The following is a 27333-nucleotide window of genomic DNA, read 5'->3' as shown; positions in this document are numbered from 1 at the left end:
ATGCTAACAAATTAGTGAGACTGTCTAGATATGGATTGCAATGACAGCATGCAAGTAGAACTGCAAAATAGATATGAGGACAGAAATGCTGTTGATAATTTTAAGAAACAAAGAGAATTTGAGTTACAGTAAGTGAATGAACGCCAGAAATGTTCAGTCTTGTCAATCAACGTCTCTGTTGAGATTCAAAGTACTACTATGCAGACTAGGAAATTTGCAGACGACATTAAGGTCAGTACAGTTGTGGATAGTGCCAAAGGATGATGTAGGTTACTGAGGGACATATATAAGCTTGGCTGAGAGGTAGCAAATGGAGTTTAATGCAGAGAACTGTGAAGTGATTCACTTTGGAAGGAGTAACAGGAATGCAGAGTTCTGGGCGAATGGTAAGATCCTTGGTAGTGTAGATGAATAGAGAGATCTCGATGTCCAGGTACATACATCCCTCAAAAGTTGCACCCAGGTTGACAGGGCTGTTAGGAAGGCTTACGGCGTATTAGCATTTATTAGTAGAGGGATCTAGTTTCGGGACCATGAGGTTATGGCGAAGCTGTACGAATCTCTGGTGTAGCCATACTTGGCGCATTGCATGCAGTTCTGGTCACCGCATTACGGGAAGGATGTGGAAGCTTTGGAAAGGGTTCAGAGGAGATTTATTAGGACGTTGCCTAGCATGGAGGCAAAGTCTCATGAGGAAAGGTTGAGGGACTTGAAGTTGTTTTTGTTAGAGAGAAAAAGGTTGAGCGGTGACTTAATTGAGACATATAAGATAATCAGAAGGTTAGATCGAGTGGACAGTGACAGCCTTCTTCCTTGGATGGTGATGGCTGGCACGAGGGGGCATAGCTTCAAATTGAGGGGTGATAGATATACATCAGATGTACATCAGATGTCAGAGGTAGTTTCTTTACTCAGAGTAGGAGGGGTGTGGAAAACACTGCCTGTAACAGCTATAGACTCACCAACATTACAGGCATTTAAGTGGTCATTGGACAGGCATATGGACAAGAATGGAACAGTGTTAAATTAGATGGGCTTTGGATTGTTTTCACAGGGCGAAGCAACATTAAGGGCTGAAGGGCCTGTACTGTGCTGCAATGTTCTATGTTCTATGAAATGAGCCGTATCTGGAACACAGCACCTTACACTTGCCTTTAAATAAGTTAGGGTCTAGGCTAACTCTTTTCAAATCTTTGGTGGATGAAGGGGGTCTCATCTGGTCCATAACAAGTAGACTGGCTAAAATGCTACGTTAGGCTCTCTTAAGCATAAATGGATCAGGTTAAAATTAAGGAATTTGAGAGTTCCACCAGTTTCAAATTTGGGGATGATAACATACCAAAATCTTGGGAAAAGTGTTTTACTCTGGAAGATAGCTGAAATAATCATTTTATTAGCATGGATATAGTGTCCAGTGAAATACCTTTTATGATGAAGCAGTCATTGAAGAACAAATCACAGATGTAACTGTACATGGAAAACCATAAAGCTATTGTACTTGGAATAGCTGTGAACTTGCAATTTACACATTAGGGCATTACATTCCTTTAATGAAACATAACTTCTTCACGAAAGAAATGAAAGAAGATTACTGACACCAAGAACAGAAATTTAGAAGACAAAATATCTGCTGTGTTAAAATTACATTGGAAATCTGCCCATCTGTTCTTCAAAAAAAAAAGAACTTTGTAAAGGCTGCAGGAAAAAGGGGTAGGAAGTCAGATAAGTGTAAAAGATATGATTGACTCTTCTGAATAGGTTCAGTAACTGACCTCCACAGTTTTAAACAAAAACAAAATTAGAGTCTACCAAGTCTGGTTTCCCTCTTGGATATGACTTGTTCAATATTAATATCAACTTAGACTATAACATTAAGCATTCATAATCTTTCAAGAGAAGATTAGAGTATGTGACAATACTTTCTAATTCCACTTTTGACAATGTAGCTCCAATTTTAAGGTTAAGCCAACTTCTTTAAAAGTTTCATCATTACTTTCAAATCCTTTCATGTTCTTGTTCTTGCTCTTCCCCTCAACCCAACAATCCTGAGACATCTACACTCCTGTTTTTCTGGTCTCTTGTGCATTCCAAATATTACCACTAATGGCTTTGCCTTTGGTTGCTTAGGCTCTAAGTTCTGGAATTCTCTCCTTATACTTCTGTCTCTCTACCTCACTTCTTGAAACCTATTTCCTGGACCAAGCTTTTGATAATCTGGCACAATATCCCCTTTATGTGGCTTGGCATCAAACTTTGTTTTACAATGCTCCCATGTGATGATTTTCACATTATTGAAGTTGCTTTTCTCTGGATTACCCCACTGGAATAAGGAGATTCTCTGTTTTCACCCAATAAATCCTTTAAATTTTTTTGAGAAGAATTAAGTCACTACTCAAATATATGCAACCTGTCTTCATAATGTAACTCTCTAAACCAGTTTTAAAACAATACTCCAGATGGAATTTGACCAAGATTCTATACATAAAGGTCCAACGGTCACTCCTATGCTCATCCTCTTGAAGATGAATATTCAGTTTCATCTACTGATAAATTTGAAGACCACAAGAAATAGGAATTGAAGGAGGAGTTGAGCACCTCAAACCTTCCCTGCTATTCAATAGAATCATAACTTATCCAACATGTCTCACCTCCCTGCCTTTAATTCTCCTTCTGATCAAGGATTGATCTCAGCCTTAAATATACACAAGGACTCTGTCACCACAGGTCTGTTGCAAGGAGTTCCAAAGACACTCAAACCTCAGAAGAAATTCCTCAGTCATAAACTGGTGCCCCTTTATTCTGGGACTATGCCCTCTGGTCCTAGACTCTCCCATGAGGGGAATCATCCTCTCAGCATTTACCCTGTCAAGCCCCTTAAGAACGTGCTTCAATGAGATCACTTCTCATTCTTCTAAATTTTAATCATTGCTTATGAGCTTTTAGGGATTTGTGCCAACCAACATCTATATTACTTTAGTTCTTTTCTTACCTCCATGTGTCTCACCATTTAGTAAAATAATCTTACCTTTATCTTAGGTCCAAACAAGATTATCTAACATTTTGCATCACTGAACTTTATCAGCCAAAGTTTTATTTCCATTTGCTTAATCTTTCTAACTTTGCTTCCTCATCAACACATTCGATGAAGAATCTGATATTTTCTTTTACGGTTTAGAACCTCAGCAATGCATAAGATTTCCCCTTTTCACTCACAATTTGCATCTTTGAATATGGTCATCTCTCAGGCACCTACTGGAAACAATTCTGAGGAATAGAATTGATCTGCATTTGCAGGGGCATGGATTAATCAAAAATCATGTTATTTTTTAAAAAGGGGACATCATGACTGACCAACTTGATTGAATTTTCTTTGCAAAAGATCAATGCTTTTGATGTAGTCTACTTGGATTTGGTAAGACTTTTGATAAGATTTCACGTAAGGTATCGGTAGTGAACACAAGAATCCATGGGATCCAAAGAAATTTGAATAATTAGGTTCAGAATCGGCCCGGTGGCAGGAAGCACAGGGTGATGGTTGAGGGACATCCGTGTCCAATGGGGTTCCACAGGGATCAGTATTGGGGCCCTTACTGTTTGTGGTATATGGAAATGATTTAGATTTGAACGTAAAACAATTTATCAATAAGTTCACTGATGTTATGAAAACTAGCAGGATGATAAATAGTGAGGATGGTAGACTTAGATTAAAGGAGGATACAGAGAGTCTGGTCAACAGCAAATGGAACTCAAACAGGAGGACCCTGATGATCAGAGTGACCTTGGTGTGCATATCTAACGGTCCCATAAAGTATCAGGACTGGTTGATAAAGTGGTTAAGGTGACATATGAGATACATGTCTTAATTAGCCGTGGCATAGAATTTAAGATGCAAGGAGATGATGCTGGAACTGTCTAAAACATCGACTGTGTCACAGCTAGGGTATTGTGTGTACTTCAGGAATTATAGGCAGGATGTGATTGCACCAAAAAGGGTAGAGGAGATTAATAAGGATATTGTTTGGGCTGGACAGTTTTAGTTATGAAGAAAGATTGGACAGACTGGGGTTGCTTTCCTTACAGCAGAGGAGACTGAAGATATGATTGAGGCGTACAAAATTATGAGAGGCAAAGACAGGATATACAAGAATGAACATTTTCCCTTGATGGGGGCAAGGAGCAGGAGGTTTAGAGATGATAGGAGTAAAACCTTTTTCACCCAGAGGGTGATGGGGTAGTGGAACTTGCTGTCTATAAGGATGGTGGAGACACAAACCCTCCTTAACATTTATGTGATATTTAAATGTACGAGGCAAAGGGATCAGAATAGTTAGGTATTTGTTTTGACCAGCACAGACTTCATGGGTCAAAGGGCCGTTTTCTGTCCTGTAGACTGCTATGACTCTCTGATCTTTCAATACTGCAAAATTAAAGTTTAAGCTGCGGCCCGAAAATAACTTTTTACTTGCCTACATTTGCAACTATTTCTCTGTCTGTTCATTTTACCACATCAAATATTTGTTTCAAAAAAAGGGTATTTGCAGTATACTGCACTTTTCAATATGTCCCAAGGCCGTAGGTGATGTATGAGATTGAAGAGAATGGGACAAAGATCGAGGAAAGACTGTTACACAGAAATTGATTTCACTCATGTTCCGCAATCGGCAACATTCAAAAGGATAAGACTAAACCAGGTCAAACAGTACCAATCCTCAGATCATTTCTTTGAGGAATCATTTCCTCATACATATTTAAAGTAGTCCTGTTCACGTGCCAAATAGAAAATTAGAAATCAATGTGTTGCTCCTTACCTGATAACCTTCTGTCTTTTTCTGACACCATTTCAGCAGCGCATTCCTCTTGGAGCCACCGTACTCACGAGCCAGAGCTGACAACGGATCTTTCCTCTCTTCCCTGTTCAAAATAAATGGAAATTCAAAGTAGCCAGTTGGAGAGTTTGAACATTAACTTAATTTGTTACTGAGATTTTAGAAGAGTATAACTGCATTCACGTGAACTGAGAAAACCTTCGGTCTAGAATGTGTTCCTGAAAGTGTTGGTTGCCAATTGTGTAACACAAGGTGAGCTGTGGGGTAGGATAAAAATTCATTGTTAACTGTGGTAGCAATTTGCTGTGATGGATTTGGTACTAGATATTCTAAATTTAAAGGGGTAAAAACAATGACTGCAGATGCTGGAAACCAGATTCTGGATTAGTGGTGCTGGAAGAGCACAGCAGTTCAGGCAGCATCCGAACTGCTGCCTGAACTGCTGTGCTCTTCCAGCACCACTAATCCAGAATTCTAAATTTAAAGCAATTTGAATGGGCTGAAGAGTTATATTTAAAATCTCAAGTATATTTCTGCTGAGACAAAATATTAATGTTCTTTTCAAAGCACACAGCAAAGCTAACAAAAATTGAGAAATAACTTTCTCTTGTATCTTGGAACATCAACCTTTACCAAAATTATTTCCCAATACCCATTCTTGATTAATTACATAGAACATGCTGTCTTGGAAAAATCACACTATCTGGGGGAAACCAGATGATTGGCATCATATAGACAGCCAGAAACCTGTCTTATAGGCATGGGGATCATTTCCACTTGGACTAAGTATACTTTCAGAACTTCATAAAACATTCTCAATGATTTAGGAATACAAAAGAAGCCGATAAATATACACACACTCTGAGTGTCCAACAGTCTAAAGACTAGTTAGCTTTAGGAGTGCAAAGGTGCAGAAATAAGCAATCTCTGTACACGTGCTGTCAGGTAAACAATAACTATGAAATTGGAACACATGGTGATGGTACAGGCCTCCAACTTCACCTGCATTATAGCCTCAATATTCCAAAAATCTATGAATCTCTGTCATGAGCATGCTTAAAAAGCAAGCATTTACAATTCTTTGGATTGCAGCATTCCAAAGATGAACACATTTCTTCTCATCTCAGTCCTAAATGGTTGATCCCTTATCCTCACATTGTGACTCCATGTCCTAGATTCCCACCTACGTTCGGGACACCACCCATGCCCTCCACCTGCTCCAGGATTTTCGCTTCCCCGGTCCCCAACACCTTATCTTCACCATGGACATCCAGTCCCTATACACCTCCATCCCCCATCACGAAGGACTCAAAGCCCTCCGCTTCTTCCTTTCCCGCCGACCCAACCAGTACCCTTCCACTGACACAGCCTCCTTCGACTGACTGAACTGGTCCTCACCCTGAACAACTTCTCTTTCCAATCCTCCCACTTCCTCCAAACCAAAGGAGTAGCCATGGGCACCCGCATGGGCCCCAGCTATGCCTGCCTCTTTGTAGTATATGTGGAACAGTCCACCTTCCGCAGCTACACTGGCACCACCCCCTGCCTTTTCCTCCGCTACATCGATGACTGTATTGGCGCTGCCTCATGCTCCCACGAGGAGGTTGAACAGTTCATCCACTTTACTAATACCTTCCACCCCGACCTCAAATTTACCTGGACCGTCTCAGACTCCTCCCTCCCCTTCCTAGACCTCTCCATTTCTATCTTAGGCGACCGAATCAACACGGACATTTACTATAAACCGACCGACTCCCACAGCTACCTAGACTACACCTCCTCCCACCCTGCCCCCTGGAAAAACGCCATCTCATATTCCCAATTCCTTCGTCTCCGCTGCATCTGCTCCCAGGAGGACCAGTTCCAATACTGAACAACCCAGATGGCCTCCTTCTTCAAGGACCGCAATTTCCCCCCAGACGTGTTCGACGATGCCCTCCACCGCATCTCCTCCACTTCCCGCTCCTCCGCCCTTGAGCCCCGCCCCTCCAATCGCCACCAGGACAGAACCCCACTGGTCCTCACCTACCACCCCACCAACCTCCATATACATCGCATCATCCGTCGTCATTTCCGCCACCTCCAAACAGACCCCACCACCAAGGATATATTTCCCTCCCCTCCCCTATCAGCGTTCCGAAAAGACCACTCCCTCCGTGACTTCCTCGTCAGGTCCACACCCCCACCAACCCAACCTCCACTCTGGAACCTTCCCCTGCAACCGCAAGTAATGCAAAACTTGCGCCCACACCTCCCCCCTTACTTCCCTCCAAGGCCCCAAGGGATCCCTCCATATCCACCACAAATTCACCTGCACCTCCACACACATCATTTACCACATCCGCTGCACCCGATGTGGCCTCCTCTATATTGGGGAGACAGGCCGCCTACTTGCCGAACGTTTCAGAGAACACCTCTGGGACACCCGGACCAACCAACTCAACCACCCCGTGGCTCAACACTGCAACTCCCCCTCCCACTCCACCAAGGACATGAAGGTCCTTGGACTCCTCTATTGCCAGACCATAGCAACACGACGGTTGGAGGAAGAGCGCCTCATCTTCCGCCTAGGAACTCTCCAACCACAAGGGATGAACTCAGATTTCTCCAGTTTCCTCATTTCCCCTCCCCCCACCTTGTCTCAGTCCCAACCCTCGAACTCCGCACCGCCTTCCTAACTGCAATCTTCTTCCTGTCCTCTCTGCCCCCACCCCCACTCCAGCCTATCACCCTCACCTTATCCTCCTTCCACCTATCGCATTTTCAACGCCCCTCCCCCAAGTCCGTCCTCCCTATCTTTTATCTTAGCCTGCTTGGCACACTTTCCTCATTCCTGAAGAAGGGCTCATGCCTGAAACGTCGATTCTCCTGTTCCTTGGATGCTGCCTGACCTGCTGCGCTTTTCCAGCAACACATTTTTCAGCTCTGATCTCCAGCATCTGCAGTCCTCACTTTCTCCTAGATTCCTCAACCTCCTCAGTATTTACCTGGTTACATTCCTGGAGAATTCCATACATTTCACCATGATCACCTTTCTTTAAAATTTGAATTTAAATCAATATGGGCCTGTTCTTCTCAATTTTGCCACATATCATCATGCAAAGTTAGAAGCAGGAGGAAGCCATTCAGCCTCTCGAGCTTGCTGCACCATTCAACATCATGGCTGATCTAATTGTAACTTCAACTATATTTTCTTGTCTACCCTATACCCTGTGACTCCCATGACAATCAAGAACATATGTAACTTTGCTTAAAAAATATTCAATTAACCCCACTGTCACTACTGTCTGGGAAGAGAACTCCAAGACTAACCACACTTAGGAAAGAAAAACCCACATCATAAATGAAAGGTCAATTTTATTTTACACATCTACCCTATTTGTAGCCTCTCAGCATCTGCTGTTCAGTCCCTTCACTAACTTGCATGCTTCAATTAAGTTGCCTCTGAATCCACTGAACTCTAACCGATTAAGACAATTCCTCATAAAAGAATCAGCTGGGTTTCTGAATTGCTCCTAAGATAATGAGAAATTTTCTGAAGTGGGGTAACCAAAGCTGCACAGAACACTCAAGATATGATCTCACCATGTTTTTTAAAAAAAAAACAGCCTGTTTGGATATATTAAGACACACCTCTATGGCAGTTGAGACTTGAACAAGAGTGTACAAAGATATTTCAGTTTTCCCAATCACTTTCTGTACCTGTGCATGCTATTTTTTTGAATCATGTACCAGCACACCCCGATCCCACTGCACTGCAGTGCTTTAATCTTTCTCTACTTAAAATATTGCTTTAATGTTTTTCCTACTGTGTGACAAGCACTTATACTCAAAATCTTTTGCCCAATCATTTAACCTTTCTAGATACCTTTGTGCACTCTTTTGGTCTTCTTCACAATTTATTTTCCTATTTATCTTTATGTTACCAGTAAAATTAACAACTACACATTCAGTGTCTGGTGCAATGGTAATGTCCCTATCTCTGGTCCAGGAGGTCTGAGTTCAAGTCATGAAGGTGTGTCTTAACATGTCCAAACAGGCTGTCTTTTTTTTAAAACATTTGGTCCCTCCATCCAAGTTAATTGATGCACTTAGTAAAGAGTGCAGCATTGGCACTGGTCCCTGTGGCACATGAATAGTGACAGCTTGCCAAGCCATAAATGTACCACGATCATTTTTCTCTGCTTCCTGTTTGCTAACCAATTCTTATCCATGCTAATACGTTACATTCCATCCCATGAGCTCTTAGTTTGTGTAGTAACCGATGATGTGACTTGCTATCAAATGCCATGTTGTTTGCTACTTCCTCAATGGCAGCATAGTTCCAAGTCAGGATGGTGAGTGACTTTGAGGTGAGCTTGCAGTTGATTTTGTTCCCATAACTGCTGCTCTTGTCCCTTGAAGTTGCTAGAGTTTGGAGGTTTCGAAGTTGCTGACTATTGAATCTTGGTGAATATCTACAATGTACTTTGTAAATGGTATGCACAGCTGCTGCTGCATGTCAGTATGAAGGAAGTGAAGGTTGAAGGTGCTAAATGGTGTGCCAACCAAATGGGATTTGCTTTGATTTCAACGGTGTCAAGATTCAAATGCTGTTTCAGCTGCAGACCTGCACACTCGTGTGGAGTATTTCATCAGACCCCTTATTTGTACCTTGTAGATGGTGGACAAGCTTTGGGGAGTCATAAGTTTGTTAGTCACTAAGGAAATTCCAGCCTTTGACTTAAAACGTAGCCACAGTATTTTTATGGCTGGATCAGTTCAGTGTCTGCTATTTGGCAATTCCCAGGATGTTCCCAGTGTGATTTTCACACAAGGAAGTCTATCTCAACTGTGAAGATGCAGCTTGATAATACAATGTTCATGTTGCCAAGGGAAATCTCAGGCGGAAGCTGGAGGTGAGAAGCAGCTTGGTGGCACCTTAAACAGGTCAACATGGGGCAACACAGTGACTCAGAGGTTAGCACTGCTGCCTCACAGCATCAGGATCCCAGGTTCAATTCCAGCCTCGGGCAGCTGTCTGTGTGGAGTTTGCACATTCTCCTTGTGTCTGTGTGGGACCCCTCCGGGTGCTCCAGTTTCCTCCCACAGTCCAAAGATGTGCAGGTTAGGTGAATTGGCCATGCTAAATTGCTTGTAGTGCTAGGTGCATTAGTCAAAGGGAAATGGGTCTGGGTGGGTTACTCTTCGGAGGATCGGTGTGGACTGGTTGGGCCGAAGGACCTATTTCCACACTGTAGGGAATCTAATCTAATCTAATACAAAATGTGCTCCGAGGACAGATAAAATCAATGTGACCAGTCAAAGGTTTGGTTAAATTCCTTTGTTCTTGCATTATATAAGCTTCGTACTGAAGCTCTCTCTTTTATACAATCATGTTACGATTACAATTAATTTCATGCCTTCTTTTAGGATAACACTTCCATTTTGAAGATGTTTGCTTTAAACTACCACACGTACTGAAGGTTATGCTTGGAACCGATTTCCAGTTATTTTCTGCGTTTAGTACAAATCAGATTTCAACCTGTAGCTGATACTGGAGATAATTGCTTTGGTTACAAAGACCCCTGACTATTTCTCTTTAGCAGTACAAGACACTGGGGCAGTCTTTGCCCCACTGTCTAATTTTGTATGATTCTCTAGGGGATAGGTGATGGCAGTGTATAGCAATGCTTTGGTGAATTAGTTCCATTTAACCAAAACAAGCTCTGGTATTCTGGTATTCAGTGCTCCTTTCAAATTAAACAGTTAATTTAGATCACAAAGTTAAAAATCACACAACACCAGGTTATAGTCCAACAGGTTTAATTGGAAGCACACTAGCTTTCGGAGCGACGCTCCTTCATCAGGTGATTACCTGATGAAGGAGCGTCGCTCCGAAAGCTAGTGTGCTTCCAATTAAACCTGTTGGACTATAACCTGGTGTTGTGTGATTTTTAACTTTGTACACCCCAGTCCAACACCGGCATCTCCGAATTTAGATCACAACCTTGAGCCAAGGGTTGGACCACTGTGCACCCATAACGGTGACTCTGCAGGTATTGGAGTTGTATGTTAAGAGGAAGCAACAATGTGTTTTATGCAGATCTTGAGGTCAGGCAACCAACTGAGTGCAGCTCTGTCTAATTCGGAGTCTTCGAGACTCTGAGTTTAACAATAAACCAAACTTTTTACAATTTTTATGTGAGAGGCTGCAAGTGGAACTTTCAGTTTGTTTATTCGCAACAAGGAGCAGGACTCAAAAGTAATTTTTACCTGAGCCGGCTCCGTGCAGTTGGAGTGACTGAGGCTGTAGGCGATGAAGAGGTCAAAGACAGCTGTGGAGATGTAGTTCCCATTCCCATCAACGATGCTGGAGAAGAGCCATCTGTGACTGTCAGATCACGCTTTATCTCCTCACTGCTTCTTCGGGACACTGCAGAAAAAAATAAATTTGTTATCACTAAAAATGCGAACCAGGCGACTGCCATTATCCAACAGCACATTCTTGTATACAACACAATATGCTACTTGCACTTGTATTCAATGCTAGAGTTCAACCTGGTTTACAGCACACTGGAAAAGTCCCTTCAAACCTTCAAAAACTTGCTTCAGATCTCAGTGAGTGTTCTCATTGCAGAGAATTTCCATTAGTCTCAATACAATGGTGGCAAACATCATATCACTATCATTATTACAGCATCATATTACTGCAAAGTTAAGCAAAACAGTCTTACGCATAAAGTTGCTGAAAATTGTGTCATTTTATGAGATGGGTTATAAGTTTATTAAATATGTGTCACTCATGTTCAAATTAAAAAGGGGATGAAAGGGGAAGTGTAAAAAAAAAGTTTGGTACCGACTATGATCAGGTTGTCCTCCTCTCTTCCATTAAAAACATAATCAACTACATTGGTGCTGACGTTATCCTGCACACCCTTTTCTCTCAGCTTATATATACTGTAACGTTAAAAATCACACAACACCAGGTTATAGTCCAACAGGTTTGTTTGAAAGCATCAGCTTTTGGAGCGCTGCTCCTTCTTCAGGTAACCAGTGGGTCAGGATCATAGGACACAGAATTTGTAGCAAATGGTCAAAGTGCCGTACAACTGATGCAATGTATTAAACACACCTAGATTGCTGTTAAGTCTTTAATAATTTAGAATGGGGATGCATTGATTAATATGTAAATCCCAGAACTTCTTTCAAGTCACAGCCCTGAGATAACTTAAGGTTTTATCAGTATATGTACAAAAGAGAAACAGGTTTAGGGTGAGAGGGGAAAGATATAAGAGAGACCGAAGGGGTAACATTTTCCACACAGAGGTGTGGAATGAGCTGCCAGAGGAAGTGGTGGAGGCTGGTACAATTTCGACATTTAAAAGGCATTTGGATGGGTATATCAATAGGAAGGTTTTGGAGGGATATGGGCCGGGTGCTGGCAGGTGGGACTAGATTGGGTTGGGATATCTGGTCGGCATGGACAGGTTGGACTGAAGGGCCTATTTCCATGCTGTACATCTCTATGACTCTATCTCAGCTCAGACAATGCATTAAAAGTGTGAGGTTAGAGTGCGCGCAAGTATGACGGACTAGATGCCTTTTTTTGGGGGTGGTGTGTGTGTGTTTTTTATATATAAATGGAGAGAGAGAAAGAGAGAGAGAAAGAGAGAGAGAAAGAGAGAGAGAAAGAGAGAGAGAAAGGAGAGAGAGAAAGGAGAGAGAGAAAGGAGAGAGAGAAGGGAGAGAGAGAAGGGAGAGAGAGAAGGGAGAGAGAGAAGGGAGAGAGAGAAAAGGGAGAGAGAGAAGGGAGAGAGAGAAGGGAGAGAGAGAAGGGAGAGAGAGAAGGGAGAGAGAGAAGGGAGAGAGAGAAGGGAGAGAGAGAAGGGAGAGAGAGAAGGGAGAGAGAGAAGGGAGAGAGAGAAGGGAGAGAGAGAAGGGAGAGAGAGAAGGGAGAGAGAGAAGGGAGAGAGAGAAGGGAGAGAGAGAAGGGAGAGAGAGAAGGGAGAGAGAGAAGGGAGAGAGAGAAGGGAGAGAGAGAAGGGAGAGAGAGAAGGGAGAGAGAGAAGGGAGAGAGAGAAGGGAGAGAGAGAAGGGAGAGAGAGAAGGGAGAGAGAGAAGGGAGAGAGAGAAGGGAGAGAGAGAAGGGAGAGAGAGAAGGGAGAGAGAGAAGGGAGAGAGAGAAGGGAGAGAGAGAAGGGAGTATGATGGGGTCACCTGTAGTGTGACATGAACCCAAGGTCCCATTTGAAGCCATCCTCATGGTGACTCTTCACGTCAACCAAGAGATCAAAATCACAAAGTCTAATGCATAAGTGGAAAACAGAATCAAAATGGTATCTTTGGAATTCAAAACTGAGAAAATTGTATTTGGTTGTACAAAATTTTGGTTTGACTGGGCACTGCATCTCAAAAAACATATATTGGTATATTGGTCTTCGAATGGCTGGAGGACAGATTCACCAAAAGATTACTAGGGCTCCAACAGTAAAATTATGAAAGCAAGTGAAAGTGAAGTTGCAGGTAGTTAGGATAGTGAAGAAGGTGTTTGGTATGCTTTCCTTTATTGGTCAGAGTATTGAGTACAGGAGTTGGGAGGTCATGTTGCGGCTATACAGGACATTCGACAGGCTCCTTTTGGAATATTGCGTGCAATTCTGGTCACCTTCCTATCGGAAAGATGGTATGAAACTTGAAAGGGTTCAGAAAAGATTTACAAGGATGTTGCCAGGGTTGGAGGAATTGAGCCTAGGGAGAGGATAAATAGGCTAGGGCTGTATTCCCTGGAGCATCACGGCACGGTGGCACAGTGGTTAGCACTGCTGCCTCACAGCGCCAGAGACCCGGGTTCAATTCCCGCCTCAGGCGAATGACTGTGTGGAGTTTGCACGTTCTCCCCGTGTCTGCGTGGGTTTCCTCCGGGTGCTCCGGTTTCCTCCCACAGTCCAAAAGATGTGCAGGGTCAGGTGAATTGGCCATACTAAATTGCCCATAGTGTTAGGTAAGGGGTAAATGTGGGGTATGGGTGGGTTTCGCTTCGGCGGGTTGGTGTGGACTTGTTGGGCCGAAGGGCCTGTTTCCACACTGTAATGTAATGTAATCTAATCAGAGGCTGAAGGGTGACCTTATAGAGGTTTATAAAACCATGAGGGACATGGATAGGGTCAATAGACAAAGTCTCTTCCCTGGGGTGGGGGAGTCCAGGACTAGAGGGCATAGTTTTAGGGTGAGAGGGAAAAGATATAAAAGATTCCTAAAGGGCAACCTTTTCACGCAGAGGGTGGTACATGTATGGAATGAGCTGCCAGAGGAATTGGTGGAGGCTGGTACAATTGCAATATTTGGAGGGATATGGGCCGGGTGCTGGCAGGTGGGACTAGATTGGGTTGGGGATATCTGGTCGGCACGAACGAGTTGGATTGAAGGGTCTGTTTCCGTGCTGTACATATCTATGATTCTATGACTCTAAGTTACATGAGCAAGGCTTTTTTTTTAATTTTAGAAAGCTGAGGTGTGACAAGGTAGATATGGAGAAACTAATATCCCTGAATGAAGTAATTGTTTTTTTTCATTCATTTTTGGAATGTGAGTGTCTCTTTTATTGCCCATCTCCAATTGCTTTTGTGTAGGTGGTGAGCCACCATCTTGAACCCAATGAAAAACCCAAGTCACCTGTGTCAATTTGCCGAGATCCTATGACTCTTGCCAAACTCTTGCCAAACTAGAGTATTCCACCCAGCCACACACTTCCAATTTCTTGTGAGTCACCATAGGTTACTTCCCTACGATGTTCACAATTCACACAGACAGCAACTAAGTTCACATTTTAAATACCAAAAACATCCAGAAAATTCACTCAATAGAGTACAGTTACCAGAAAGTTCATTCACAAGAGTATAGTTACCAAAACAGCAGAAGGATAGAATTGATGAGGAGCCTGTCAGGACCACATGAGGAGAGAAGCTGCCTGTGATCAGAGCAGAAGCAAGAATGCAAATGGCACTAGTATGCACAACTGCAAAAAAAAAGGGTTTGTTGATGACGGTAATGTAGAAGCAAGACTGGAAGCAAAGCTGCTGAGCTAGGAGGGTGTGGTAGTGCACAAAATACGAGACAACAGTATTAAATCTCTCAACAAAGGATTACAGAGGAACCTCGATTATCTGAATGTCAATTATCCAAATTCTGGATTATCTGAAGAAGATCTCAAGGTCCCGATAGAAACATTGCATCAAAGAGGTGTTTCAGCACTATTCACATCTTTTGTTTACAATGATTAAAAATGAACTCTGCTTATTGAAATGCTGCTGAGAACAGTCCTGGACACCGATGGGAGCCCAGACACGTCTCCAAATGACTGACTGCCCACCCAATCTCTTTCTCCCCACACTCTTCCTGGAGCTTTATACAAGGGTGTATTCTAAACCCCCCATCTCCAGATGATCTCACCAACCTGGTGTTGTACAGGGCAAAGGTGGAATCTGTCCAAATGTTGTGCGCACGCTATTTTGAGGCTCAGCCCTAAAAGGCAGCAGCAGTCTTACTGTTGGTGTCCAGGCTGACTGGCCCAGAGAGGGTGTGGAGGGCGGCCGGGTTGGAAGGGAGCACGGTCGGTGGGTGGGGGTGGAAGGGGCCTCATGGGAACGGAGGGGCGGACAGCGTTGGACTGGGTACTGGGGGCGGATGGCGTTGGGGGGCAGAGTTGGACAGGGTTTTGGAGGCGGAGGGGGGTCAAGGGCAGATGGGGCTGGGGCGGGCGGATGGGGGGAGAGCGGATGGGCATGAGCAGATGGGGCGGGTCGGGTGAGGTTTGGACTCACACACGTGGTGAGTCTCCTGAAGAGGGAGCAGACGTAGCAAGTGCTCTCTGTTTCAATCCTATTGAACTGTGCGGGGTCGGGGGTCGGGAGGCTTCAGCAATGCTACAGGTCCTTTACACACACGTGTGTATCTGCTCAGAAACAAACCCTGAGACAGAGAGAGGGAGCAAGACGGGCAGAGTGAGGAAAAAGGAAACTTCAGAAAACTCCGAGCCCCAGAGGAGAGGCATTAAATCAATTAATCGAATAATCAATTATACAAACGAAATAGTGCCCGCCCTCATCTCGTTCGGATAATCGAGGTTCCTCTGTACTCAGTTAACTAGGAACCAGGAAATCAAAGTTGGAGATAATAAATTCTTTGTAAACGTATGTAGAGTTTTTGGTTTAATTTACTAGACTTTAGGAACGACTGTAGAGGGAAATGTAGTGGATGCTAATATAATGAATACAGTGTTAATTGGGTAAGTTAGCACTGAACAGAGTATTTCAAAGATGTGAGGGTGAAGGGCAAGGTTGTCAGGAATACAGATATTGAAGCTTTGATGAGAAAAAAAAGAGGCATTGCTCAGGTACAGGCAGCTGGGATCAAGGGAATGCCTGAACGTACATAAGGGATGCAGGAGTTTACTGAAGAAGAAAATCCGAAGGTCGAAAAGGGGGCAAAGGGAGCTTTGGCTGAGAAGGTTAGGGAGAATCCAAAGAGATTCTTTAAATATATTAAAAGAAAAAGAATAACTAGAGAGAGAATAGGACCCCTCAAGGAACAAAGTGGACATTATGTGTGGAACTGCAGGAGGTGGGCAAGGTCCTCAATGAATATTTCTCCTGTGCTTACAAGATTAAAAAAAGTTATGTCTGTTCATAGGCGAATGAAAAAGAGACTTCAGTGAATGTCAGCCAAGACCCTTGTTTTTTTTTTATCAACACAGGAAGACATCTGCACTTTACATTAAGGAGGAAAGGTCACAGTGGGTAGGATCAACAGAAAAATGGGGAGGGTTAGAGTTTGGACACTAAATCATCAGTGAAGGGAATACTTTTCTAGATTTTGGGAGGACAATGGTATGGCCTTTTGGAGGCAGATGTTTGGTTCAGTCTTCCTTGCTTTTACACAGGGAAAAATTTGTGTATGTGTGAATGCAAGACCGGAAGAGTTTCAGGACAGTCTGAGGGTCCCCAGGAATTGAAGGTTAATCTTCCCAACACTGTGGCGAGCAAACCGCAGGAAAGTATTAGACTTGAACATTTTGGAGATGGCCATACCTGGCTGTTTGGTTGATAGTTAAGAACCACCCAATTGGGTAACGATAAATGTAATGGTCTTCTAATTGGCCAAGGAAGGATGGCTTGTCTATTGGGCAAACAATGCAGAGTGTATGTTGAGACAGATGCAGGTTCGGGCAGCAGTGTGGTTCCACCAGGAATACATCAATTGGCAACCCTAAGGCAGGGTCACAAAGATCATGGATAAGTGCGAAAGAGAGGATGGGAACCCTCAGCAACTCACCTCCTGACTCCTTCAGCCTTGACAACTATTTACAAGGCACAAGTCTGGAGTGTGAATACTGCCCACTTGCCAAATGAATGTAGTTTCAATAACCCTCAAATGGGCCAACAGCATCCTGTTTGATTGGCACATCAATCACTTTCAACACTCATTCCTCTGGCACCGATGCACAGCAGTAGCAGTGTTTCTACGAAGAAGCACTGCAGCAACTTACCAAAGCTCCTTGGATAGTACATTCCAACCCCAAGATGTCTTCCGCAAGTGCAGCAGATACATGGGAACACCACCCCCTGCTAATGCCCCTCCAAGCCTCTCAACATCGTGACTTGGAAATATATCGCCAATCCAGCGGTGTCACAAGGTCAAAATCCTGGAATTCCCTTCAAAATGGCATTGTGGGTCTAGCTACAGCATGGAATGAAGCGGTTCAAGTAGACAGCTCACCATCACATTCTCAAGGATAACTTGGGATGGAAAATAAATAAGGTGATAATGTTTTTCTTTTAGAAAGTCATATCAGTGACATACAAGTGACCACTGGATTTCAGAATGAACAGGGAATTGGGAACACGACACAGGAGCTAGAATAAACAATTTGTCCCTTCAAGACTGCTCCACCATTCAATAAGATCATGGTCATTGTCCAACCTCTATTCTACTCACCCATGTTCTTCCCATATCCCTTATTATCCAAATATCTGCCAACCTCTCTCTTGAATATGTCTCAATGCTTGAGCATTAATAGATCTCCGATGTGGGCAATTTGCAATTCTTTAAGTGGAGAAATTACTGTTCATCTCAGTCATAAATAGTTAACCGCACATTCTATGACTGTGACCCTGTGTTCTCAATTTCTGCAGCCAGGGCAAACATTTTTCCCGGCATCTACTCTATCAGGCCCCTCGAGTCCTTTCCACATCCCAATTAACAAACCTCTCGCTCTTCTAAATACAAGGGATTATATGCCTGATCTCCTCAGTCTCTCCTTATCAGATCATTCCCCTCATCTCAAGATCCAGTTTAGTGAACCTTCACTGCAGTCCCTTTAGAGCAAGCTTTTCTCTAGGTTTGTCCTGTACAAATGTCATTAGTGTGCTTGGAGGAACAGTCAACATGGCACAGAGTTCACATATCTGGAAGTAATCTATAAATCAATACCTGTTTTCTTAAAAGCAATATTAAAACTTTCTTTGTATGTAGTACTTTCAGATTCTAGACTATTGTAATTTAAATGATAGCCTAAGCAGACATGGCTAATGAATTGATGGATGTAATCACAGCTTTTAAGAGGAAGCTAAACAAATGGTTGTAGATAAAGGTTATGCAGAAATAAGAGCACAGGGCAAGATCATCTGGCCTAACTGGTCTATATCAGTGTTGATACTTCATATCAGTCTCCTCCTGTTGTGCACGAGCTCACTGCTCTGTATGCGACACTGCTCATGGCAAAGGTTACTTTAATTGGAGGAAGCTACAAGACATGAGAGGGAAACTGCTCTTTGGTCCAACGAGAAAAGGTCTTTATGATGAGCAAGATATGGTTTATTGCATGTTAGATCCAGGTTACACTGATCAGCTAGACATTATTACAGAGGATGACTAGATATTATGTCTCACTCACTCGATATCTTACTTTGTGCTTCCCACATGTCCATAATGATATCATTATGGACGTGGTGCCTTTCGCACTCCTCCGTATTAACCCTTTGAGACCCATGTACAATACTTTCATCTTCATCCTTCTTCTAACCCTGTCAGCATGTGTCATGTGTCAGTTGTGGTTTAGTCAGTAACCTAACAGCGCAATACTGAGGGTGTGCTGCACTACCAGCGGTGCGGAATACAAATGAAATTTCCCATTGACACCTTGTTTGCTTTTCTCAGGTGGATGTAAAAGATTTAATTGACACCAAAGAAAAATAGGCTGATATTTACCTCTGAAGTAGCATCACAAAAATGGATTACCTGGCTGTTAGCATTTCACTGAGTGCAGGAGTTTGCTGAGTGTGAATATGGTGCTGAATTTGATACACTGAAACAGTGACTACATGTCAGGCACATTAATTGACTGTAAGATGTGTGTTGAGACATCCAATGGTTGTGCAAACATCACACATGTGCAAGGCTTTTCCTCCTTTTATCCAGTTGTTCCCTCATATACGTAATCTCAGATTTCCTGTTAATGCATCTGTGCTATATGCCTCAACTATTGCATTTGCTAATGAGCCCCAAAAGTAGTGACTATAATCTGGTGTCATATGACTTGTGTCCTGGCTATTAAAAGACTGGCAAACATTGAGGAGGGTGATTGAGGACAAGAACTCTAAAATGAAATCTGCTGGATAACTTAAAAGCAAAGTGCTATGGATGCTGGAAATCTGAAAAGAAATCATGAAGTGCTGCAGAAGCCCAACAGTCTTGCAATATCTATGCAGAGAGAAACAAAGTTAATATTTTGAGTCCGAGACATGCTGAGTTTGTCCAATACTTTCAACATTTGAATTTACTGAATGACATTTGCCTGTGTTGATGTTTCAACGGTTTCCAATCTGAGTCTGCCATTATTCTAAATAATGATCTATTGCTCAAATAAGATTTTGTTAGAAATGGTATCAGGATGAACTTGGTGAGTCAAATATCAAATGAATCAGGAATTAGTATCAGAATGCAAGTGGTTGAGGCTGTTGTGGTGCAGTGCTCGTGTCCCTACCTCTGAGCCAGGTAGAACCAGGTTCAATTCCCACTTGCTCCAGAGGTATATTGATACATGTATGTAGAATAGATACAACACAGAGGTGACTATTTGGTCTATTGTGTCTAAGCGAGCCCATTCCAAGTACAGATTCCCTAATCTCATAGCCCTGCAAATTCTTTCCTCCTCAGATAATTATTCAATTCTCTTTTGAAAGCCACAGTTGAATCTACCTCCAGTACACTTCCTCGGTCATACTTTCCAGTCCTGCATAAATTCATTTCTTCTTGTGTTGTCTTTGCTTCCTTTAGTAATCACCTTAAATGCTGCCCTTTGGTTCTTGGTCCTTCCAACAACATGAATAGTCTGTCTCTTGCTATTCTGCCTTATAATTTTGACCATCTCGATCAAATATCCTCTCCAAACTCAGATTGTTCAGCCTGTCCACATAAAAGACATTGCTCAACTCTGGAACGATCCTCATAAATCTTTTCTGTGCAGTCTCTCAATGCCTTTGACCCTCCCTGAACTGTGGGGCCTAGAATTAGACACAATATTACAGGTGAAGCCAAGCCAGTGTTTAATGTAGGTTTATTGTAACTTCTGAGGAAGAGTCACTAGACGGGAAATGTTAACTCTGATTTCTCTGCACAGATGCCGCTAGACCTGTTGAGCTTTTTCAGCAATTGCTGTGTTTGTTTCTGATTTACAGCATCTGCAGTTCTTTAGGTTTTCATTGTAATTTCTTTGCATTTGGTCTCCATGTCCCCACTCTAAGACCCAGGATCCGAATGCCTCACTTAATCCAACCACTGTTCCGGGACCTTCAATAATTTGTGCAAAATATTCCTCTGCTCTTGGTACTCTGACACAATGATACTCTTTGTTTTATGTTGCCTTCCTCCATTCCCCTTGCTAAAATGAATCACTTTACATTACACATTTCTCTTATTAAATTGCATTTCCATTTCACTGGTCTGTTACAGCAACCTGTGACCTCCTGGAGTTTATTACTATCCTCTTTAGAAATCACTAAATATTGTGTCATCTCCAGATTTTGAAATTGTTTAAAATAGTTAACGAAAAGCAGGGACCAAACACCTGCCCCTGAAAACACCCCAACACTCCTATATACCCCACCAGCCACCATCACCACCTATCCCTCAACAATCACAAAAACTGTTCATCACTTGTCGCAGCTTTAAATCACTGAGAATTCTGTTGTTATATTGCTACTGTTACTTTTATTGCTTGAGGTCCAACTGTGCTTCAAGTATATCATGTGGCACTGCTATCAAATGGCTGTGTTGTTTCGGGTGGGGGGGGCTGGTGATTGAAAAGAAAATGTACAGTTAAGTAAAGCACAATACAGTTAGGAGATAAATATTGTTCCCTTCAGTCAACATGGCCAGTTCCAATGACTGTGCTGCCAGCCAATATCAAGATAGACATGTGACCAGAAATAAAACCAGAAACATGTCATCTAGGACTTGAAGTGTTAACTCTGTGTTTCTCTTCACAGATGATGTGAGATCTACTACATTTCTTCATTACTTTGTTTTTAATTGATGCCCTCATATGCAAGAGTGATCACAACAGAGATTCACAGTCATACGGCGCGGAAACAGACCCTTCAGTCCAACCAGTACATGTTGACCCATAATCCCAAACTAAATTTGTTCCAATTGCTTGTGGACATCCATCCCATTTCATCCGCTTTTCTCACTAGGTTACAAATTCCTCTTTCCTATCAATCTTACAGTTATGGCTGCTGGGTTCTTAAAGTTCGTTTCTACCTTATAAAATCCAGAAGAACTGGGTACCTATTTTTAATGAGCAACACAGGAACTACCTTTAAGGAAGGAAATTTGCCATCGTTGCCTGGTTTAGCTATCATGCAACTCCAAACCCACAACAATGTGGGTGACTCTCAACTGCCCACTGGGAAATTAGGTACAGTCAGTTCTTCTACAACACAATGGTTGCACTCTTGCGCAACCCTATATTCTAGTTTGCGCTGTTGTCCCCAGTTCGTCAACCGCGTTAGTGAATTTGCATTGACAAAATGCACGTTATAACAAAATGACCTGTATGTGCAATAACATAGTGGTCTGGCCAGTGATGTCCACATCCTGATGAATGAATAGAATTGCTCAAGACCATTCATACCTGTGCATTCCTTCCTAATCAACTGAAAGCATCCAAATAATTCACAGAAAGAACTTTTTGTTTCCATTTCTTCATTTTGTTGAAAAAGTCTTAAAACAGTCCTAAGTGGTAAAATTAGTCATAAAAATAAATATCAAGGTGGCTTCTATATGCAATGAAACAATACCTGTTTAACACATTGGAAACTAATCATTTAGAGTCATAGAGATGTACAGCAAGGAAACAGACCCTTCGATCCAATTCGTCCACGCTGACCAGATATCCCAACCCAATCTAGTCTCACCTGCCAGCATCCAGCCCATATCCTGCCAAACCCTTCCTATTCATATACTCATCCAAATGCCTTTTAAATGGTGCAATTGTACCATCCTCCACCACTTCCTCTGGCAGCTCAATCCATACACGTACCACCCTCTGGACTGAGAATTAGCAGATGGAGTTTAATTTAGATAAATGTGAGGTGCTGCATTGTGGAAAAGCAAATCTTAGCAGGACTTATACATTAATGGTAAGGTCCTTGGGACTGTTGCTGAACAAAGAGACCTTTGAGTACAGGTTCACAGCTCCTTGAAAGTGGAGTCGCAGGCGGGTAGGATAGTGAAGGTGGCGTTTGGTATGTTTTATGTTTTCCTTTATTGGTCAGAGTACTGAGTACAGGAGTTGGGAGGTCATGTTGTGGCTTAATAGGACATTGGTTAGGCCACTGTTGGAATATTGCGTACAATTCTGGTCTCCCTCCTATTGAAAGGTGTTGTGAAACTTGAAAGGGTTCAGAAAAGATTTACAAGGATGTTGCCAGGGTTGAAGGATTTGAGGTATAGGGAGAGGTTGAATAGGCTGGGGCTGTTTTCCCTGGAGTGTAGGAGGCTGAGGGGTGACCTTATGGAGGTCTATAGAGTCATGAGGGGCATGGATGGGATAGAGGGACAGGGTCTTTTCCCTGGGGTGAGGGAGTCCAGAACTAGTGGGCATAGGTTTGGCGTGAGAGGGGAAAGATATAATAGAGACCTAAGGGGCAAGTTCATCAGTTATAGTTAGCATTAATTTTGTATGAGTGAATTATAATCAGGAGCTATATAATTGCAAAAGGAAACAAGCCAATGTAATCAAATTTACTGCTAGTGAAAGAATTTTAAAAGTTGTATTATGTGTAATAAAACGAAGATTACTGCTACTGTATTATCCAGTGTTACTGCATTCCTCAGTATTAGCACTTTTAGACCCTACAGTATTCACACCCAGTTTGATGACAAGAAATGTAGAAATGTAGATGTGCAATTAGTGCTTAAATAGGAAAAGTACAAAAGTATGAAGACATCAGCAGTTAAAGTGAAATGGAATAATAGTTACAAAGGTTAAGATAGTACAGACGTCGAGCAGACAGTAAGAAGATACTCCATAACCCTCATCAAAAAGAAGAAGGATGCACCATTTATGGCTAACCAAGTTAAAAATAATCAGATTTAAAAAAAAACAATGTTGCAAAGATCAGCGATGCTTGGAGAATTTCAGAAACTAAAGGATAACTAAAACAAAATAAAGGAGGAGAAATTAGAGCATGGCAGAAGACTAAAAGAAATGCAAAACCAGATAGCAAGAGCAACTAAAAAGATTTTTAAAAATGTGTTTTTCGGATACAGATATCGCTGGCTAGATGTTCATTGACCATCTCTTACTGCCCTCAAGATGGTGGTAAGCTACCTGACAGTCATGCACTGTTGTCAGGGAAAGAGTTCCAGGATTTTTATTCAGCAACAGTAAAGGAACAGCAAGTCAGGATGGTGATGCCTTCGGGGAAATTGCTGCCTTAGTCATCAACGTGGTAGATACTCTCCTGTTAGGAATGTGCTGTCTAATCTGCCTTGGTTAATTTCTACAGTGCATTTTGTAGATGGTGCACACTACTGCTGCTGGAGGGATTGGATGATGAAGATGCTGGATGGGGTGCTGTCTCAATGGGCTGCTTTATCATGGATGGTGTCAAACATCAAGTGTTTGCTGAGAATGTACTCATTCAGGTAAGTGGGGAGTTTTACATCACATTCCTGACAGTACCTTGTAGATTGTGGACAGTCTTTAAGGAGAAAAAAGGTAAGTTACTCACTGTACAATTCCTAGCATCTGATCTGCTCTTTTAGCCACAGTATTTTTAGTGGCAGATCTAGTTCACTTTCTGGTGGATGGTAACCTTCATGGCAGTGTGGGATTCAGGCATGGTAACACCATTGAATGCCAAGGATATATGGTGAAATTCTGTCTTATTGGAAAAGGTAATTGATTGATACTTGTCCAGACCAAATGTTATTTGCTACTTATCCACTGCAGCCTGGTCATTGTCCAGGTCTTGCAGCATAGGGATATGGATTGCTTCAGCATCTAAAGAGTTGTGAAAAGTGCTGAATTCTGTGCAATTACTGGTGAACATCCCCATCCTTAATCTTATGATGTGGGAAGATCAAGCACCAGCAGTTGGGTCTAGTACACAAACCTGAACAAGACAAACAATGGTGTCCTAGGAATAAGGCAAGTGATCTCAATAGCCACTGTTGTATTAAGGCATAGATTCTAGACTGGACAGGCCTATACCTGACAGTTACATGACATCATAACAGGGGGTCCTCTGAGAGAAAGGTACTCTTGTCATCTTCAGTCTCTGTCTTTCTCTCACACCGTGAAATGGAGTTAATGTAATCAGTTATGCTTGCACAATACCCAGTAAAATCAGTAAGCACAAAATCCTGTTTGTGTCTATGTCTGTGATATTGTAGCCTTGTAAATTATCATTTCAAATAAACTTTAAGATATCTAACTCAACATGAGCCCGACTGTGTTATATCTTTTGCAGGTGAACGTATAAAAACCATAACCAGCATAATCCGCAGTCATATTTTGTGTTACCACAGAATCCCTACAATGCGGACAGAGGCCATTCAGTCTATCAAGTTCACACTCTCTCCCCGAGGAGCATCTCACCCTGACTTAGCCTCCTACTGTATATCTGTAACCCCAATTTAACCATGGCTCATCCACCTAGCCTACATATTCCTGGACACTACAGTCAATTTCAACATGGCCAATCTACCTAACCTGCATATCTTTGGATTTTGAGAGGAAACCAGAGCATCTGGAGGAAACTCACACAGACACGGAGAGAACGTCTGTGTGGAGCTTACACAGTCACCAAAGCTGGAATCAATTCCCAGTCCCTGGCATCGTGAGGCAGCATTGTTAACCACTGGGCCACGGTGCTGTCTGTATTAGTTTGACTCCAAACCAAAGAAGTGTTCTCTCCACTTCCCATGAACGCCAGTTTTGCCAAGGCTGCTTGGTGCCATGGTCCAATGCAGACTTGATAAAGATCAATCACGCTCACCTCACCTTTGGAATTCAGCTCCTTTGCTAATGCTTGGAGCTGAGTGGGCCACTCAGAGCCCAAACTGAGCATCAGTGAGCAGCTTAATGCCGAATAACTGCTGCCTGATAGCACTGTTCACAACCCCTTCCACTACTTTGCTGATGATTGAGAGAAGCTGAGGGAATAGAAATTAGCCTGCTTGGATTTGCTTTTCTTTTTGTAAAAAGGACAAATCTGAGCAACTTTCCAGCCTTCCGGGTGTAATGGTACAGCGTCACTCAGAGTGCAGCTAAATCTGGAGCATTGTTGCCTTAATGCTGGCAGGACCATAACACACACGATATCCAGTGCTTGTCCTATGATGTTTGGAACTACAGGAAAAGGTAGAGACAGACCATTGAGAGTGATTACTCTTGAGTGTAATCAAGTGTGTATTTGTCCAAGTACAGCATTAAGGAGCACAAACATAGCATCAAGGAACTCAAACAATGCTGGAGTCAATGAAAAATGGAGGGAACACTACAGAGGTTGGAGTCATAGCTAAAACAAAAGATTCTGCTTCAAGGTAGTGACTCACAAGCACCTTCCCAAAAGAAACTTGAGATGGGCAACTAATATGGGCCTTGAGGGAATACTCTCAACCTGATAAAGATTCAGTGACAGAAGTAGTTAATACTTCTGCTTAATGTTGTGTTCTCTCTCAGGAATCAGCATTCCTGATTTTCTTGACTTCTGTTCTTTCTTCATCAATAACAGTAACCCTTAGCAGGAGTGAATAATACTTTTATGAAAACTGTAATATTTGCTGGCAACATTAACTATGTGCTGATTAAAAAGATTAACGTAATTCAATAGGATCTTAACCAATCAAGCAGAGGGGGTTAGCAATGAAAGATGCATTGTAAACAGAATAAACACTAGACTAGACTAGACAAAGGAGAAAGTGAGGGACTACAGATGCCGGAGAGTCAGAGTCAGAAGTGTGGAGCTGGAAAAGTGCAGCAGGTCAGGCAGCATCCAAGGAGCAGGAGAGTTAATGTTTCAGGTATAAGCCCTTCATCAGGAATGTGGAGGGGGAAGGGGCCTGGGGTGGGGGAGGGTGGGGTGGGATTATGGGGAAAGGAGGCTGGGAAGGCGACAGGTGGATACAGGTGGGGGCTAATTGTGATAGGCAAGTTGGATGGGTGGAGCAGGTGGGAAGGAAGGTGGAGAGGTAGGACAAGTCAAGAGGGTGGTGCGGAGTCGAAGGGTTGGATCTGGGATGAGATGGGGGCAGGAGGAGATTTGGAAACTAGTCATGTTGATGCTGTGTGGTTGAAGGGTCCCAAGGTAGAAGATGAGATATTCTTCCTCCAGTTGGCAGGTGGATTTGGTTTGGCGGTGGAGGAGGCCCAGGACTTGCATGTCTTTGGGGGAGTGAGAAGGGAGAAGTGAAGTGGTTGGCCACAGAGCAGTGGTGTTGTTTTGTGCGTGTCCCAGAGGTGTTCCCTGAAACGCTCCACAAGTTGGTTACTTGTCTCCCCAATACACAGGAGAGCACACTGATAGTAATCGACATAGGAGATAAGGAAAATTTCTTGCCGCATGTGAGAAGATCCTTTGGGGCTTTTGACAAAGATGGAGAAAGAGATGTGGATAAAGGTTTTATAGCGGCAGCAAGGAAATTGCCAGGTGTGGAGGATGGGTTGGTGGGGCATGCGGACTTAATGAGGGAGTCACAGAGGGAATGAACTCTGCGGAACGCAGACAGGGGTGGGGAGGGAAATATACCTTTGCTGGTGGGGTCTGATTGTAGGTGGTAGAAATGGTGGAGGTAATGCTCTGTATCCAGAAATTAGTAGAGTGGAAGGTGAGGACCAGGGAGGTTCTTATTCTTGTTGCGGTTGGACAGGTGGGGTTCAAGGGCAGAGGTATGGGAAGTGGAGGAGATGCGTGGAGGTGGAGGATTATATTGTATTAGACAGTTCCAGTGCGTAATT

General features: G+C 42.8%; 1 protein-coding gene across 6 annotated transcripts in view; it reads right to left on the bottom strand.

Moving 5' to 3' along the window:
• Positions 1–27333, bottom strand: part of specc1la (sperm antigen with calponin homology and coiled-coil domains 1-like a) — a 332469-nt gene that overhangs the window by 107895 nt on the left and 197241 nt on the right. For all 6 annotated transcript variants that reach the window (XM_088000258.1, XM_088000259.1, XM_088000260.1 and 3 more), the window contains exons 12-13: positions 11082–11241; positions 4809–4911 (exon numbers count right to left, since the gene is read on the bottom strand). In XM_088000258.1, the coding sequence (XP_087856384.1) occupies positions 4809–4911; positions 11082–11241 (263 nt within the window). The remainder of the gene's footprint in view (positions 1–4808; positions 4912–11081; positions 11242–27333) is intronic.

The sequence above is a fragment of the Chiloscyllium plagiosum genome, unplaced genomic scaffold (genome assembly GCF_037043375.1).
Source record: "Chiloscyllium plagiosum isolate Xiang-an unplaced genomic scaffold, Cpla_swu_hap1 HiC_scaffold_24, whole genome shotgun sequence".
Taxonomy (NCBI): Eukaryota; Metazoa; Chordata; class Chondrichthyes; order Orectolobiformes; family Hemiscylliidae; genus Chiloscyllium; species Chiloscyllium plagiosum.
The sequence above is the reverse complement of the archived record's forward strand: the minus strand, read 5'-3'. Positions and strand labels throughout refer to the sequence as shown.